Raw genomic sequence first — 13111 nt, forward strand, 5'->3', positions numbered from 1 at the left:
GTCTGTGCGTGCAGAGACAGTTACTGCAGAGCTGCTTACTAATAACGTTACCTGCGTTACAATAAAAAGCGTGGGCTAACGACATGAGAACTCAAACGGTATATTACTGCCCCTGCCACCTGACTGCAGCTTTAGCCGTTAGCTCTGTGGGTTTAGTCTGTCTTTTGGAATCACTGAGATTACACCCGCAAGTTACAGTTAGCGGTAGCTTAATCAACTTAGCTCCGACTTAGACTCGGTTAGCCTAGCGGCTAACTAACGGTCAGAATAAGCGTCGCACAAAAAAACCGAGCTCAAACCTGACGCTACACGGTCACTGTCGCGCTGTCACTTCATTTAATGGCATGTTTGTGTTGACTCGAGCAAAGAATGGGGAGCTTTGGTTCTGCACTCACCGACGTGCTTTTCTCCTCGTCCGCCATCTTGGGATGATCAACACTAGAAGCTGTTGCCATGGAGACGTCAGAGGAATGCGGACGTGCGGCCGGTTGTGTTGATGAACGTCTCAGGTGAGCCTCCATCTACAGCCTCTCAGCCGCTTCACTTCAGTCACATGGCCACGCGGACGTTATGCAACAAACTCATTCACAATATTGGTAGAACTGGGTCTGCCAGTGGATGTATTAATACAGCTACATATAAAATATCCACCGGTCTGCATGAGTGTCTAAGTTTTATTTACAGACAGGGAACTGCAGAATTGTGAATAATGTAAACAACATATTTACATGAAGATTGTTCAGGTTTTTCCTCTCCATGTTGCGATTAAAAACAAATGTGATTTAGCTATGCAAACCGGTGACACAAACATCAAAATTGTGTGTTAGACTGGATAATAGCAACAGCAGGAGTACGTTATAGCAAAAAGTCTTATCCAATATGAAAAAAGTGGGATGATATGTCAGTGGACGTATTTTCATGCAGCTATGAGTCATAATGATCATCAGACATTTCTTCCAAGGATTATGTAAGCTAGATGGAGGTGTGTGCTCTCTGATTAATTCCTAGATGCAGTCATGATTCAGTAAATGTGTACATCCAGAGCACCTAGTTGGAAGGAATGAAGGATGACATTAGCTCCAGCACTCATACTTGCTTTAAAAACACAATTAACTATCTTTATACAGTGTCTACATAAAGTGCTACTGTCCCAAAACAACAATCAGAGTTCTAATGGATAAACACTCCCTTCAGCTGTTTCTATGGCTCTGTTAGTGTTGCACACATGATTTGTTTACAGGGTGGGGACTATCAGTATACAGCATTTTAAACCACGTAAACAACCTCTCACATGTATTTTTCTGTTTTTCTCTGTAGCTGAATTAGAAACCAATTGGATTTAGTTTTGCAAACAGTTGACACCAACACTGTGTGCTGGATTGTAAAACAGCAGCAGCAACCTGTCAAGAACATGTTATGGCAAAACGTCAGAATCAACCTTGTGTGGCTTCACACTGCAAACAAAACAGTAGATTTTAATCCAGGTCACACCCACTGTTACTGGATAGATGGTTTCAATTAAGCTTTGCTTGACAAACTCAGCCTCAGCACGGCTGCAGTCATTATCAGTGACTGTTGCACCATGATAGGGCTGAACAATATGGGAGGGAAAAAAATCATACAGCAATTATTAGACAGGAATTCTGACTAAGATATCCCTTGATTTTAGTAGGAATGGTCATTTTTTTCCATATCTCTAGCAGAAAAACAAAATATCAAAGTGATGATGTGATTTTTGCTGCAGTCTGTACCCAAGAAACTCGTCCCCTAATGTCTGGAGAACATGATTTATGGCTGAAGCATCTCTGTGGTACTGCTATGTTTCATTTATAAAGGTATTTTGTGGAAAACAAATTGCAGTCTCTGTAAAATGGACATTGCATTTGGCCACAGTAGGATTCTGAAATTTCAATTAAGTGTTTATGCCGACACCATGTACACCTCACAGCTGCATTTTTATACTCTCTGCTTGTATTTTATGACATGTAGAGATCAGCAACCTAGTGTGGTCACCAGTGTAAGAGAAAAAACATTTTTCCTCAGGAGGAGCTGACTGAAAACTTTCTTAAAAACTCAGAATTGCAATTTGCAGACTTACAAAACAGCTTACAGGGTCGACCCATCAGAATGTTTAGATCACATACCACATGGTCCTATATGCCCTGAACAGCAGAGCCCCAAGGTCGACCTTTACCACGTGTCATTTCTGTTCTCTCCATTGGCAAAAATGCCCAAATTTATCCATCTAGACTTCCCAGATTCATGCATCTTGTAGCTACAACATCTGGTTTGTACAGTACATTGCAGACAATATAAAATCGATTGTAACAGAGAAACAATCTGACAGTTTATTGAATGTTAAGACTGGGAACCAAAGTCCAACAAACACCCTTCCAACAAATATATTTTAAATAAGTCACCAATATGTACAAGACGTCTCGACACACATTCAGATCATGACAGGGAAACTTCACCATGATACAAATTTCTCTATAAAATCAGGCTAATAATCAACAACCTTGTGCTTAAATCCCCACACAAACGCTGGTAGGTTACATCTGTTCAAAGGCACCAAGGTTATACCGAAATGAAGTGATTCAGTGTTGCGCTAACATGGGATCAGAAGAAGACAGCGTTTATATACACACACATGTAAAGACATGAAAATGCTAACGACAAGTAGGTGCAGTTAGAAAATACAATCTATCCGTCAGAAACATGGGACTTTTGTCTGCAGTGTATTTACTATTGCTACAAAGTTAAACCAATCGATAACTGACAGACAAATATTGTGTTCTTTTTGCTCAATAATGCACTTTTTAAAAAAATAAAAAGTAAATACATCTAAAATCTATGTCAGTAACACTACATGAATAAACCTGCACCCTGTCTTTCATTTTTATCACAACAAGGCTCCGTACGATGACAGAAAACAAAGGTAAATCGCAATGAATTTGAATGTAACACCCCGCTTGAAACTCATCTTCATTTGCCCTCAGAAGTGCTTTTAGCCTCACTTCATCAAAAATCAGTTCAAAACAGCACAAAGAAAAAGACCTTCATCCCGTCAACTTCATTAATCATCAGCTCATCCCATACAGTTGTGAAATCATCAGATTTAGTCAGCAAGATTCAGACAGCTCAGTAGTGTAACAGGATGCATCTCATTTTACAGTCTATCCAGTCTGCCTCAGAGGAAAAGAACTAGAAAATGATCAGAACTTAGTTGTATATAGTGTACTATAAGTATTATTAAATATTTGGGTCAGAATTAAGGCTCTACATGCTGCTTCACTGACAGAAATATGTATACACACATTATGTGTGTCCATCATTCGCTGATGGTAAAACATTCTCATGTCAAGTATGCTTTTAATATAATCCAAACTCTGCGCACATCGCTTATCTTTAAGGGCCCCAATGTGTTATTTCTACATCAACATTGAGATTTAAAAAAAATCCTCCTCACCAGCATTTTTATGAATGACAGGATTTAAATAGATGGACTTTTTTCCTTGCAGATAATCTCACATTGGCCTTTATAGTGCAGTGGTAAATGCACCTCAGGAGCTATTGCTAATGTTTGTCTTTCACACCCACTCTGCCTCCTGTTTAACTTCACGTGTTTTCAATTTCCTACAGTACATTTCCCAAAATAGATTTTAAACACATCATTTACTGATGAGAGACTTCATTAACAACCAAGACATGCACCAGGCATCACATGCTCCCATAAGACCTCCATATTTTACCACAGTCTCCGTAAACTTTCTGAGCAGAAGTGGTGAATAGCGACACCTCACTAGGCTGATCTCATCATAAGTTACTTGTTGGTTTTTTTGCCCTTTTTCTTGAAATAATCAATCCCCCCATTCTCCTAAACTCATTGAATAATGCTGGGACGTGGCTGGTCTGGTATTCTGATCAGAGAGGAGACTAGCCTGAGGCACTGAGGCTGTGGGAAACAGTCTAATTCCCCTGGCCTCTGCCGAAGGTTCCCTGGGCAGCGGAGGTGGCCGCGCTGGCTGCAGCGCTCTGGAAGGATCTGTTGGTCAGGACTCCTTGGGAGAATTCCTGCTGGGCCTTGGTGAAGCTGGCACCTGTCCTCCTGTACTTGGAGTGGACCTGAGACAACAGGACAATGGAGACAGTTAAGGGCTGTTCAAACACCTGATCAGATCATTATTGTGTCTGTTGTTTGCTGACTCTCATTATTGATCTGCACACTGAGGGATTTTCAGAGTGAAGCAAGCCTGTGGAAAATCTGAAAACATGTTTAAAAGGAGTTCATGTTTTCAGTCCTATTTGTCATCAGTTACAATAAATGTCTGGTGGGAAGTTATGGAAAAGAGAATATCTTTCTTTGTGTGATTTATTTTTCAGAATTTAGTAACAATGCAATTTTGATAATTTGTAATTAAGTGAAAGAGTTTCTTGATTTACTATATAAAGCTACTCAATGTAATAGACAGGCTTTTAGTTAGTAGAGGTTTAACTTGTGTGTTTTATGAGTGTGTTATTCAATTACTGTTAATATATTAATGAGTACCAAGGAAGAGCAGCTTGTGTTACAAAACAGTAACTAATAGGGATCTAAAAAAAAAAAAAAAACAATAGTTAGCATACCATTTTCAGTAGGATGACAGCCAGGACGGCGTTTACAGTGAAAAATCCGGCCACTACCATCATCACCACGGCCACAGCCAGGTTGGTGCGGATCATGCTGATTGAAGCGATCCATCCGCTTTTGACACCAGAGACACAGAAGCAAAATAAACATTTTACATTTGATTTACAGTCAGTTCATATTGTACACTATAAGCTTTTTTTGCATTAAAAAGTGTGTTCAGTTACTGAACCAAAGAGATATGAGCTAACGTCCTAGCCTGCCCCAGTGACCAATGAAAAAGCATGAAGCTTGACAAACTGAAAGATGGAAGAAAAGCTTTATTTATTATATAGAAAGGAAACCCAAAGGGAAAAGATCCACACACTTACAAAGCAGCAACCCAGACAAGTTAGGTCAGCAGGAATCTGTCAAAGAAATGCAAGAGAGGAGATACAGGAGAAGAATCCACACACAAACACACAGATGTGAATGAAGAAACACGCCGACCCATGCTTACTATGAATTTACCCAAAGCAGCACACACACTCCTACCAATGAACCTGCTGTCACTTAAAGCACACCTCCACACTTTGAGCTAACTATTCAGTTAGAACTGACCTGTTTCCCCATCTGGGAATCCCCACAGTTTGGATAATGTACACGGCCACTTGGAAGAAAAAGACAAAAAAGAAGAAAAAGAAGCTGAAGGAGCTGTCGGACCTAAGAAGGAAAAAAAGACAAAGCCAAGTTATTGATGTCATTTTGTGTTTGTAAGGTTTGTCTTCTGCAAAATTATTAAATATAAGATTCAAGTGGTAGATTTGGCATTCAAGGATTCAAAAATGAGTCAGTAGATGATCTGCAAAGCTTAAGATAAAATAAATAAAGGACAAAACTTGAATAAACCCTGAAAGAAAAAGGTGAACTAAAACAAGGCTATAAAATAAAAAGTAAGGAGTAACACTGGTGATGATCCTGAGGTAGTGAAGTAATACCACCCATGATAATGAGATATTGCACATGACATTGTAAAATTGCACCTGAAAAATGAAATATTGCACATTACATTGACACTGAAGCTTCTAATTAAACATGCACACATATATAAGTAAATAAAACACACTGTAGAAGTCGTTTGGTGTAAATAACAATAGTTATTTTTGGACTCCACTGAGGGTTAAATACTGTATCAGGCATTGCTCTTCTGCCATGAATATGATTCAAGTCTTATGAAAAACACTTATGCAGAAAAGAAATATCAAAACATTGACTTGTAAGCAAGAAAAACACTGTAATGAGTGTAAAGTCGTTGTTCCTCTAATCCTCTGGGTGAGTTGAAGGATGAGGGTGCTCGCAGTTTTGCTAGCGTACAATAAAAACAGAGCTACTGGTTCATCTACATCTAGCCCCTTTTGCAATGCTTGTACAACAAAACAGTTCCATCCAGTCCTGTATGTCATGAATATCAAAATACATTTAAACACCAGCACAAGGCCAGTAAGACGTGGTACCTGAAGGCCTTGTAGACGGGCCTGTACCAGCAGATGAAGGCCACAGGGGTGAAGAGGATGAACCACAGGATGGACAGACCAAAGTCAACACCAGAAGCATTCTCTGCAGTGAAGTAAGCCAGGCAGGCCAGCACGTTGAGGAACAGGGTGGCACTGTGGACTGAGGACACACACACAGGAAACCAATGAGCAGGACTGATGGTGGTGATAGGCATCAACCTACGGGACAAACACACTGCTCTACTGGTGGATATCTAGAGTTCCAGAGAGCCGTGTCTTGTGTCCGTCTTAGAGCATATTAATAGGTGTAAATTTGATTAAATTCATTATCAATAATGCTTAAAAGACATTAATGACTGATGATGAGGATTAAGAACTGTGCACATAGCTGCTAGTGGTCATTTATTTTAGGTGGATATTGTATGATGATTTGACATGAGGTTACAAGGGATGTGGTTTTGTGGCACTGCTTCCATGATGAGCACCTTGGGTGAAGACTTACAGTTTGTTCTCGGTTTTGTTTTTCTTTTTTTTTGTTGATTAGTTTGTTTTTTGACACTGTAAAGACGGGGCAGAACTAGAGAAGCTCTTGCTCCTTCTGTTCCTTCTCAAACTAGATATAAGTTGACATACATGTGAATGTCCATTATTATGTTCATATCAGTTTCTTTTCTGCATTTTTCTCTTTTATTGAGTATTGTACTTGAATTCTCAATAATGCCTATGTATTAAGTATGCATTGCTTACTCTGTATTCTTAATATATAGTTTGAGATACATAAACTAAACTAAACAATGTGTAAGACAAGTGATGGATGAGGATTTGGCACTGGCTTCTTGTTTCCTGCACTCTGCTGGAACAGCATCAGAGTTTGTTTTAGGTTCAGGTTCCAATGAATTATTATTATTATTTTTTAAACTGATCATTAAATGTTATCATATACAGACAAACAGCACCCCTAATCATCATAAGTGTGTTTATGATTCATGTAACTGTGATGTTAAAAGTTCTAAGCTGATATTCTTGTAGTCATGTTGGGATATAACGCTACAAATCTTGATCGTTTTGTAGAGAAAATAACCTTTCAATGTACAGAACAATGCACTGAGGTGTGCACTGAAGTAGAAAGTTTTAATAAGCATGTCTAAAAATACACCACATCATCAAAGAAGCAGTGTGACAGAATTATGAGCATCTAGCAGGAAGTTTGCAGATCAGTTGGATACCCCTCACCTCACCTGTCTCCTCTAAGCATGTAGTGGAACAAAACAATAAAACAAAAATTCCTATTACCTCCTGCACTGCCTGTAGGCACAAAGGTCCTATCACGCTTGTTTTATGGCACTTATCGTGATTGTTTTCTCCTGACTAGATCCTTGCTTGTGTTGTATCTACTCCCAGACGTGCCTCACTTTGGATAAAAGCATCTGCCAAATAAAACTGTAGAACTTACAGTGGCTACTAAAAATGAGCTGCTTAAGAATCAGTGTTTGATTTGTACAATTTGCAATTCTACAATTTCATTGAGTAGACGCTTTTATCCAAAGTGACGTACATCTGAGAGCAGATACAACACATGCAAGGATCTAGTCCATCAAGATAAATGCCATAGAACAAATTCAAGTGTCATACGGTGTTGATGCCAACAGCAGGCTGTGTGGGAGGTAATAGGATATTTTTTTGTTTGTTTGTTTTTGGGCAGTCAAGTGCAAAGGTGTTCAGTGAAGAGCTGGTCTTTAGTCTTTTCTTAAAGACTGAGAGGGAATCAGCAGATTGAACAGAGTTTAGTAACTCGTTCCACTACCGCGGAACCACAGAAGAGAAGAGTCTAGCTATCGATGTCGGGCCCTGTGACGGTGGTTGTATCAGGCGGTTTTTGTTGGTCGAGCGTAGTGAGCAAGAGGGAGTGTAGATCTGATTGAGAGAGTTCAGGTAGGAGGGAGCTGTTCTCGTTGTGGTTTTGTAAGCAAGTGTCAGGGTTTTGAATTTGTCTGTTCTGGGCTCCTGTAATAAAACACTCTGTGGAAGAACACACTCCTTCTGAAGACATAAAAGCTCATTCTCAGCAAACAAAAGTACAGTAACAATGTGAAAACATAACTATCAATACTATATTCCATTTCTTCCTGGAAATCTGACACATTGCTCCTGTATTAAGCCGAGATAGACAATATAAAATGTTTATATGTGAAATAATCAAATGTCACCATACTATTGAACAGACTCTCTGTGACTTGCCTTTCAGTTGAAAGACTTCACTAAACTGAAGCCTAAGTCCTGATATTTCATCAAAATCCCTTTATTCCACATGTCCTATTTAAAAATGTGTTCAAAAATAAAAGGTTTGTCCCGACCAGATCCTGTAAAAAACAAAACAAATTGCATACCTTGGTGCAGCTATGAAACTATCAGAGTCAATTCCGTGACTTTCTGGCTGAACTAGAAGCTGTGTTTAAACTAAATTAAATGTAAAAATTACATTTAAAATCCAAGTATTAAAATAATTCGATCTGACAGAGTTACTGTCTTTTTTTGTAGTATTGGTTACACTTGTGAGCACTTGGAAAAATGTTGTACATGTTTTTTACAGGTTTTGTCGGTTTTTGTAAAATAAATAATCAAGCAAATTCAACTTTCCTTTTCTCTGATTTATGGCATTTTAACTTTGTCATGCTGCACAAAAGATATTCCTGAATTGAGGTGTAGAACTTTATATTGCAGTTAAAAATGAGCGAACAGTGAGTAAAAATGTGATATAAGCAATTAAAGTCCTCAGAAACTTCTTGGAGTTTAGAGGGTTAAAAAATAAATTCATTAATGCATTTTTTTACAAACAGGTTTTCGTATGAGGAAGTGTTGAGGAATAGAGCGTGCCGGTTACGTACACATCCAGAGGTAGTACATTCTCTTGCAGATTCTGCGGTAGTCCTCTGGAATGTCCTCCTCAAAGTCCTGATAGAAGCACGGCTTCACGGGGAAGAAACTTGGAAGAGGTGGCCAGTTGTTCTCTTTCGCTGAAACACAAACATTTCACGACCGTCATTTTGAGTGTTGTGTTAAAGCTTATTGTTCATATATGTATACAAATATGAACAAAACATATTACACACGCAACAACTTAAAACTAGGGGTCAACCAAAACGTCTTTCTTTTTTTAGGGTCAGTACTGATTATTAGTAATCAAGGAGACCAATAACTCATAGTTGGAACTGATATACATGCGCAATAAAAATGTAGAATAAACTAAACTCCAGCAAAAAAGATATGTGGACGTGTGTTTGTTACAGATTAAGAAGATCAAGTCCTTCTTATAACGACTGCAGACACTCACTCCCAGAGTTGCGTCCTCCGCTTGCGGCCCTGTTCTGCAGCTCCTGCTCCTTCCTCTCCAGCTCAGCTGCTTTCCTCTCCAGCTCCTCCTGCTGTTTGATCAGGTTCGCCTGGCCAGCAGCTGCAGTCGCCTGGTGTGTGATGAAACAGCTGCACTCTTAACACTGAACCTTCCCACCTTCTCCTTTCCTCACATCTTAGCCTCTCCCACTAGAGGTATGAATGTAGGAGTCGAGGCAAAGGGCATTTCATAAAATGAAACATCCCTTGTGTGTTTATGATCGTCGCTGCATCACTACAACTTCCTACTACATCTTTCCTCCCAGTGAGGAAGTCACAAACTAGACTACATACCAGAGTACCTCCACCCCTCCTAATTGACCTGTTTATGACATTAGCTCCACCAAATCATGTCCAGGTGTTTTTAGAGTTTAACTACTGACTCACTACTGAAGACTGGCTGATATACTGATACTGAAATCAGACAATACTATTACACATTTGTAGCTCATTGCAGATTAGTCACTCTCTTAGCCAGCCCATTCTTTAGTACATAAAGTCTCAATGGATCTCACTATCACTCTGCTGTAGGGGAAAACTCTCTGGCTTCTTTGAATTTCTTTAAACCAGTCACAGTCATCTTGGCAGAACTAAGCAACCGATTCGTCATTGAGGTTTCCTTTTAAACAGTGATGGATGTTGTGGTGGTGGAAGATTTGCAAGCAGGGAGGCAGAACTGTCATTAAAATGACCAAAAAAAAACTAGAAGGGCTGCCTTACTGCAAAATCCAAATCCTCAGTAAAATGTCTAATTTTCAGTGTGGTAGGTTTCTAGCCTCAAGGTTGTTGTCATTTCCCGTTGTGAAGTGGATTTTGATAAAAGGTAACACGCAGATAGCAGAGAGAAAAGAAAAATCCAGCTGACATGAGCAGCCGGTAGCAGACTGATACCTGAATCCTACATCTGGTGAGTCAGACTAATTACAGATATAATGTATTGACGCATACATTAACGTTTGGTAATAATTCTTGTTAAAAAAAACAAAACAAAACATCAATATTAGCTTAAAAAATGAATTGTTAGTTCAGCTCTACCTTCTACGACTGCAAATTACTGAAAGACTTAAAGACTGATACACTTTGGTTGATTAATCTCAACTCATGCACTGTATAAAACAGCAGCAGAAATGTGATTTCATAACAACTTATTAAATTTCCTTTTTTTTTTTTTTCGGTCAATCACTGCATCACTCACTTGTGCGCTCTGCTCCACAGACGTCTGCAGCACGGCGGGTTGAGAGGAGGCAGCAGAGATGGGGATGGTCGTGGCAGAGTTGTTCTGCAGTAAGACATTTTTATCAATAATTAAATGACCTCTCAGTGGTGGAACATCTGTACATCACATCAGTAGTTAGATGAAAGAACACAAACGGACCATATCAGGAGCAGAGAATGGGTTGAACTCCCCGACGTTTTCAGTGGCTCTGCTGGTGGCTTGTTTGACTGACGCATCCTGAAAAGAGATCAGACATATTTGTAATTTACACAGGAGGAGATTTGACACTGACCTCAGGCCTGAATCCAAATCACAGCACTTCATCTCAAACAGTAGCAGCACACTGGCACAATGTAAATATGTAGGTTACATATAGATGCATACACACATGCTATTCTGCATTAAACATAACATCCTCACACACACGACTGCAACTCTTCCACAACATACACTACACTTGATTGTCACAATCTCTTTACCTCATTATTTATATATTTTTTTGTTCTTATATTTGTAAAGGAATGTTTTCCATCATGTCTTGTTATTGCACAACCTCTTCACTTTGCATTTTACCACCACTCTGTTTGACCATGTGACAAATCAATACTCTTAAACCTTGAACAGGATGTAAGAGATGATTTTTTTCCATTATTGATTAATCTGTCAGTTAGTTTCCCAAACAGTTGATCTATTGTTTGGTCTACAAAATGTCAGCAAAAATGATTTAAAAAATTGTCAATAAGCATTTCAGAATATCAAAGATGACGTCCTCAAATGTATGATATTCTATGATACTTTGGTTTAGCATAAAAAACATGAATGTTTGAATTTAAGAAGCTGGAATCAGAAAAGTTTGACTTTAAAACAATTGTCAAAATAGCTAAAGATGATTTTAAAAGCAGACAACTAATTGATTCATTGATGTACTCTTATTATTTAAAACATGTATCTTTGCCCTCAGTAAAATATGACAATAGCAGACAACATCACAAACAGTAACAACAATGCCGCCAATATAACCGATGAATCTATTAATAATAATATATTTCCACTAGATTTTGATTTCTCACAATGGTGCCTAATTTTTGTGCATTTCTGAAACATTCCCACCATACATTGGTGCAGACAAAGGCACAATTAGGGCATAAAAATGTACCCGAATGCAAAAATTAAGTGTGTTATGCTTCTAGTTTTATGGAGAAGGATCATCAGACCTCCTTGCTGAACACATCCCCATCATTACTCAGATAAAACCCAACAGAACTTGTGTGTGCAATGAAAGCCCAGTTTGCTGCTGGTGGAGAAAGCAAACAGTCCAGGAAGAGCTCTACAATGTGAATTGTCTCACACCACATTAACTATTTATAGACTCTTGGCCCTGGACCACATTTTCTTCAGTTAAAACAAAAATTCTTCGGTGTGAACAAACAAATTTATCTTTAAGTAAACACAGCACAGAGACATATGTTCATCCGTAACCATTAGTTTTAAAGGCTGGAAGGCGTGAAAACACTGCGGTGTGATAAATACACTGTGAAATAAAACGTATAATCAAGTTGGGAAATCCTACTTTGCCAGATGAGGTTGTAGTTTTTTTAAAATGTATTTTTCTGTTTGATCAATGGCGGGTTAGAGAGCAGCCACGGCTGGTGGCCAAACAGCAGCAGGCACCTGTTGGTGAGTCTGTTCACCTGCGCAGGTGAGTTCACAGCCCACCTACAGCCCAAATACGCCGTTTTACTAGCAATAAGAAAGAAAAGGAGACTATAATTAGCCTGCAACGTGTCCTACTTCATATTAGAGACGATTCTTAGCCAGGAAACGCCGAGGCCAAACCCAGCAACCAACCAAACAGGTTTTTGTTGCAGCATATCTCTTTCAGTGTTCACCTTACACCAAACAAGCCTTCAAAACTCGACTCGCGGACAGAAAACCGAGCAGCTTTCTCACCTGGAAGGGGTTCACGTCCACCGGGTCGGCGAAGGGGTTGGTGTCAAATCCCGACATGGTGGAGAAAAGTGTTTCTTGGGTGAAATAAACACACCGAACAGCTCCAAAGTCTCCCCGGCGGCGATGGCTGCTTCTGCTGCTGCTGCTGGTGCTGCTCCGTGACGCCGGGCCTCTGCGCATGCGTGGCTAGACCAGTTGGTCGCGTCACCGTTTCGGGAGGCCGCCTGGCCCGAGTCATTTCTAATCAATTAGCCCGCTTGTATTTTTAGACTTAATGGGAACTGGTGCCAAACATGCGGTTCTCGTGACAGTCTGCTCAGGCCACACATGTCTGCTGGAATGAGATGCAGTCTGCTGCGGTAAACGCACGAAGTGAGCTCTTTAAGAAGAAAAGTTGATTCTGGTTTTCAGGGCTTTTAAGTTGCCTTCAGGTGC

General features: G+C 39.5%; 2 protein-coding genes across 3 annotated transcripts in view; both read right to left on the reverse strand.

Annotated features, from left to right (window-relative positions):
• Window positions 1-11045, reverse strand: part of bbs4 (Bardet-Biedl syndrome 4) — a 28486-nt gene extending 17441 nt beyond the window's left edge. Inside the window, exons 1-2 of one of the 2 annotated variants that reach the window (XM_008300296.1) lie at window positions 11041-11045; window positions 396-438 (exon numbers count right to left, since the gene is read on the reverse strand). In XM_008300296.1, coding sequence (XP_008298518.1) covers window positions 396-422 — 27 coding nt within the window. In that variant the 5' untranslated portion in view covers window positions 423-438; window positions 11041-11045. Of the gene's footprint in view, window positions 1-395; window positions 456-11040 lie in introns of those variants that run through there. The other variant, XM_008300295.1, reaches the window with a different exon arrangement.
• On the reverse strand, window positions 2326-12822 carry LOC103371076 (secretory carrier-associated membrane protein 2-like). Its single transcript, XM_008300294.1, has 9 exons — window positions 12677-12822; window positions 10886-10963; window positions 10706-10789; window positions 9452-9581; window positions 9006-9134; window positions 6121-6280; window positions 5228-5329; window positions 4627-4744; window positions 2326-4125 (listed from the first exon to the last, which is right to left on the reverse strand). The coding sequence occupies exons 1-9, from the start codon at window positions 12731-12733 to the stop codon at window positions 3970-3972; spliced, it is 1014 nt and encodes a 337-aa protein (XP_008298516.1). The 5' UTR covers window positions 12734-12822; the 3' UTR covers window positions 2326-3969.
• Between the last annotated feature and the right edge of the window lie 289 nt (window positions 12823-13111).

This window comes from Stegastes partitus, unplaced genomic scaffold (genome assembly GCF_000690725.1).
Source record: "Stegastes partitus isolate 25-593 unplaced genomic scaffold, Stegastes_partitus-1.0.2 Scaffold1522, whole genome shotgun sequence".
In the NCBI taxonomy this organism is placed as follows: Eukaryota; Metazoa; Chordata; class Actinopteri; family Pomacentridae; genus Stegastes; species Stegastes partitus.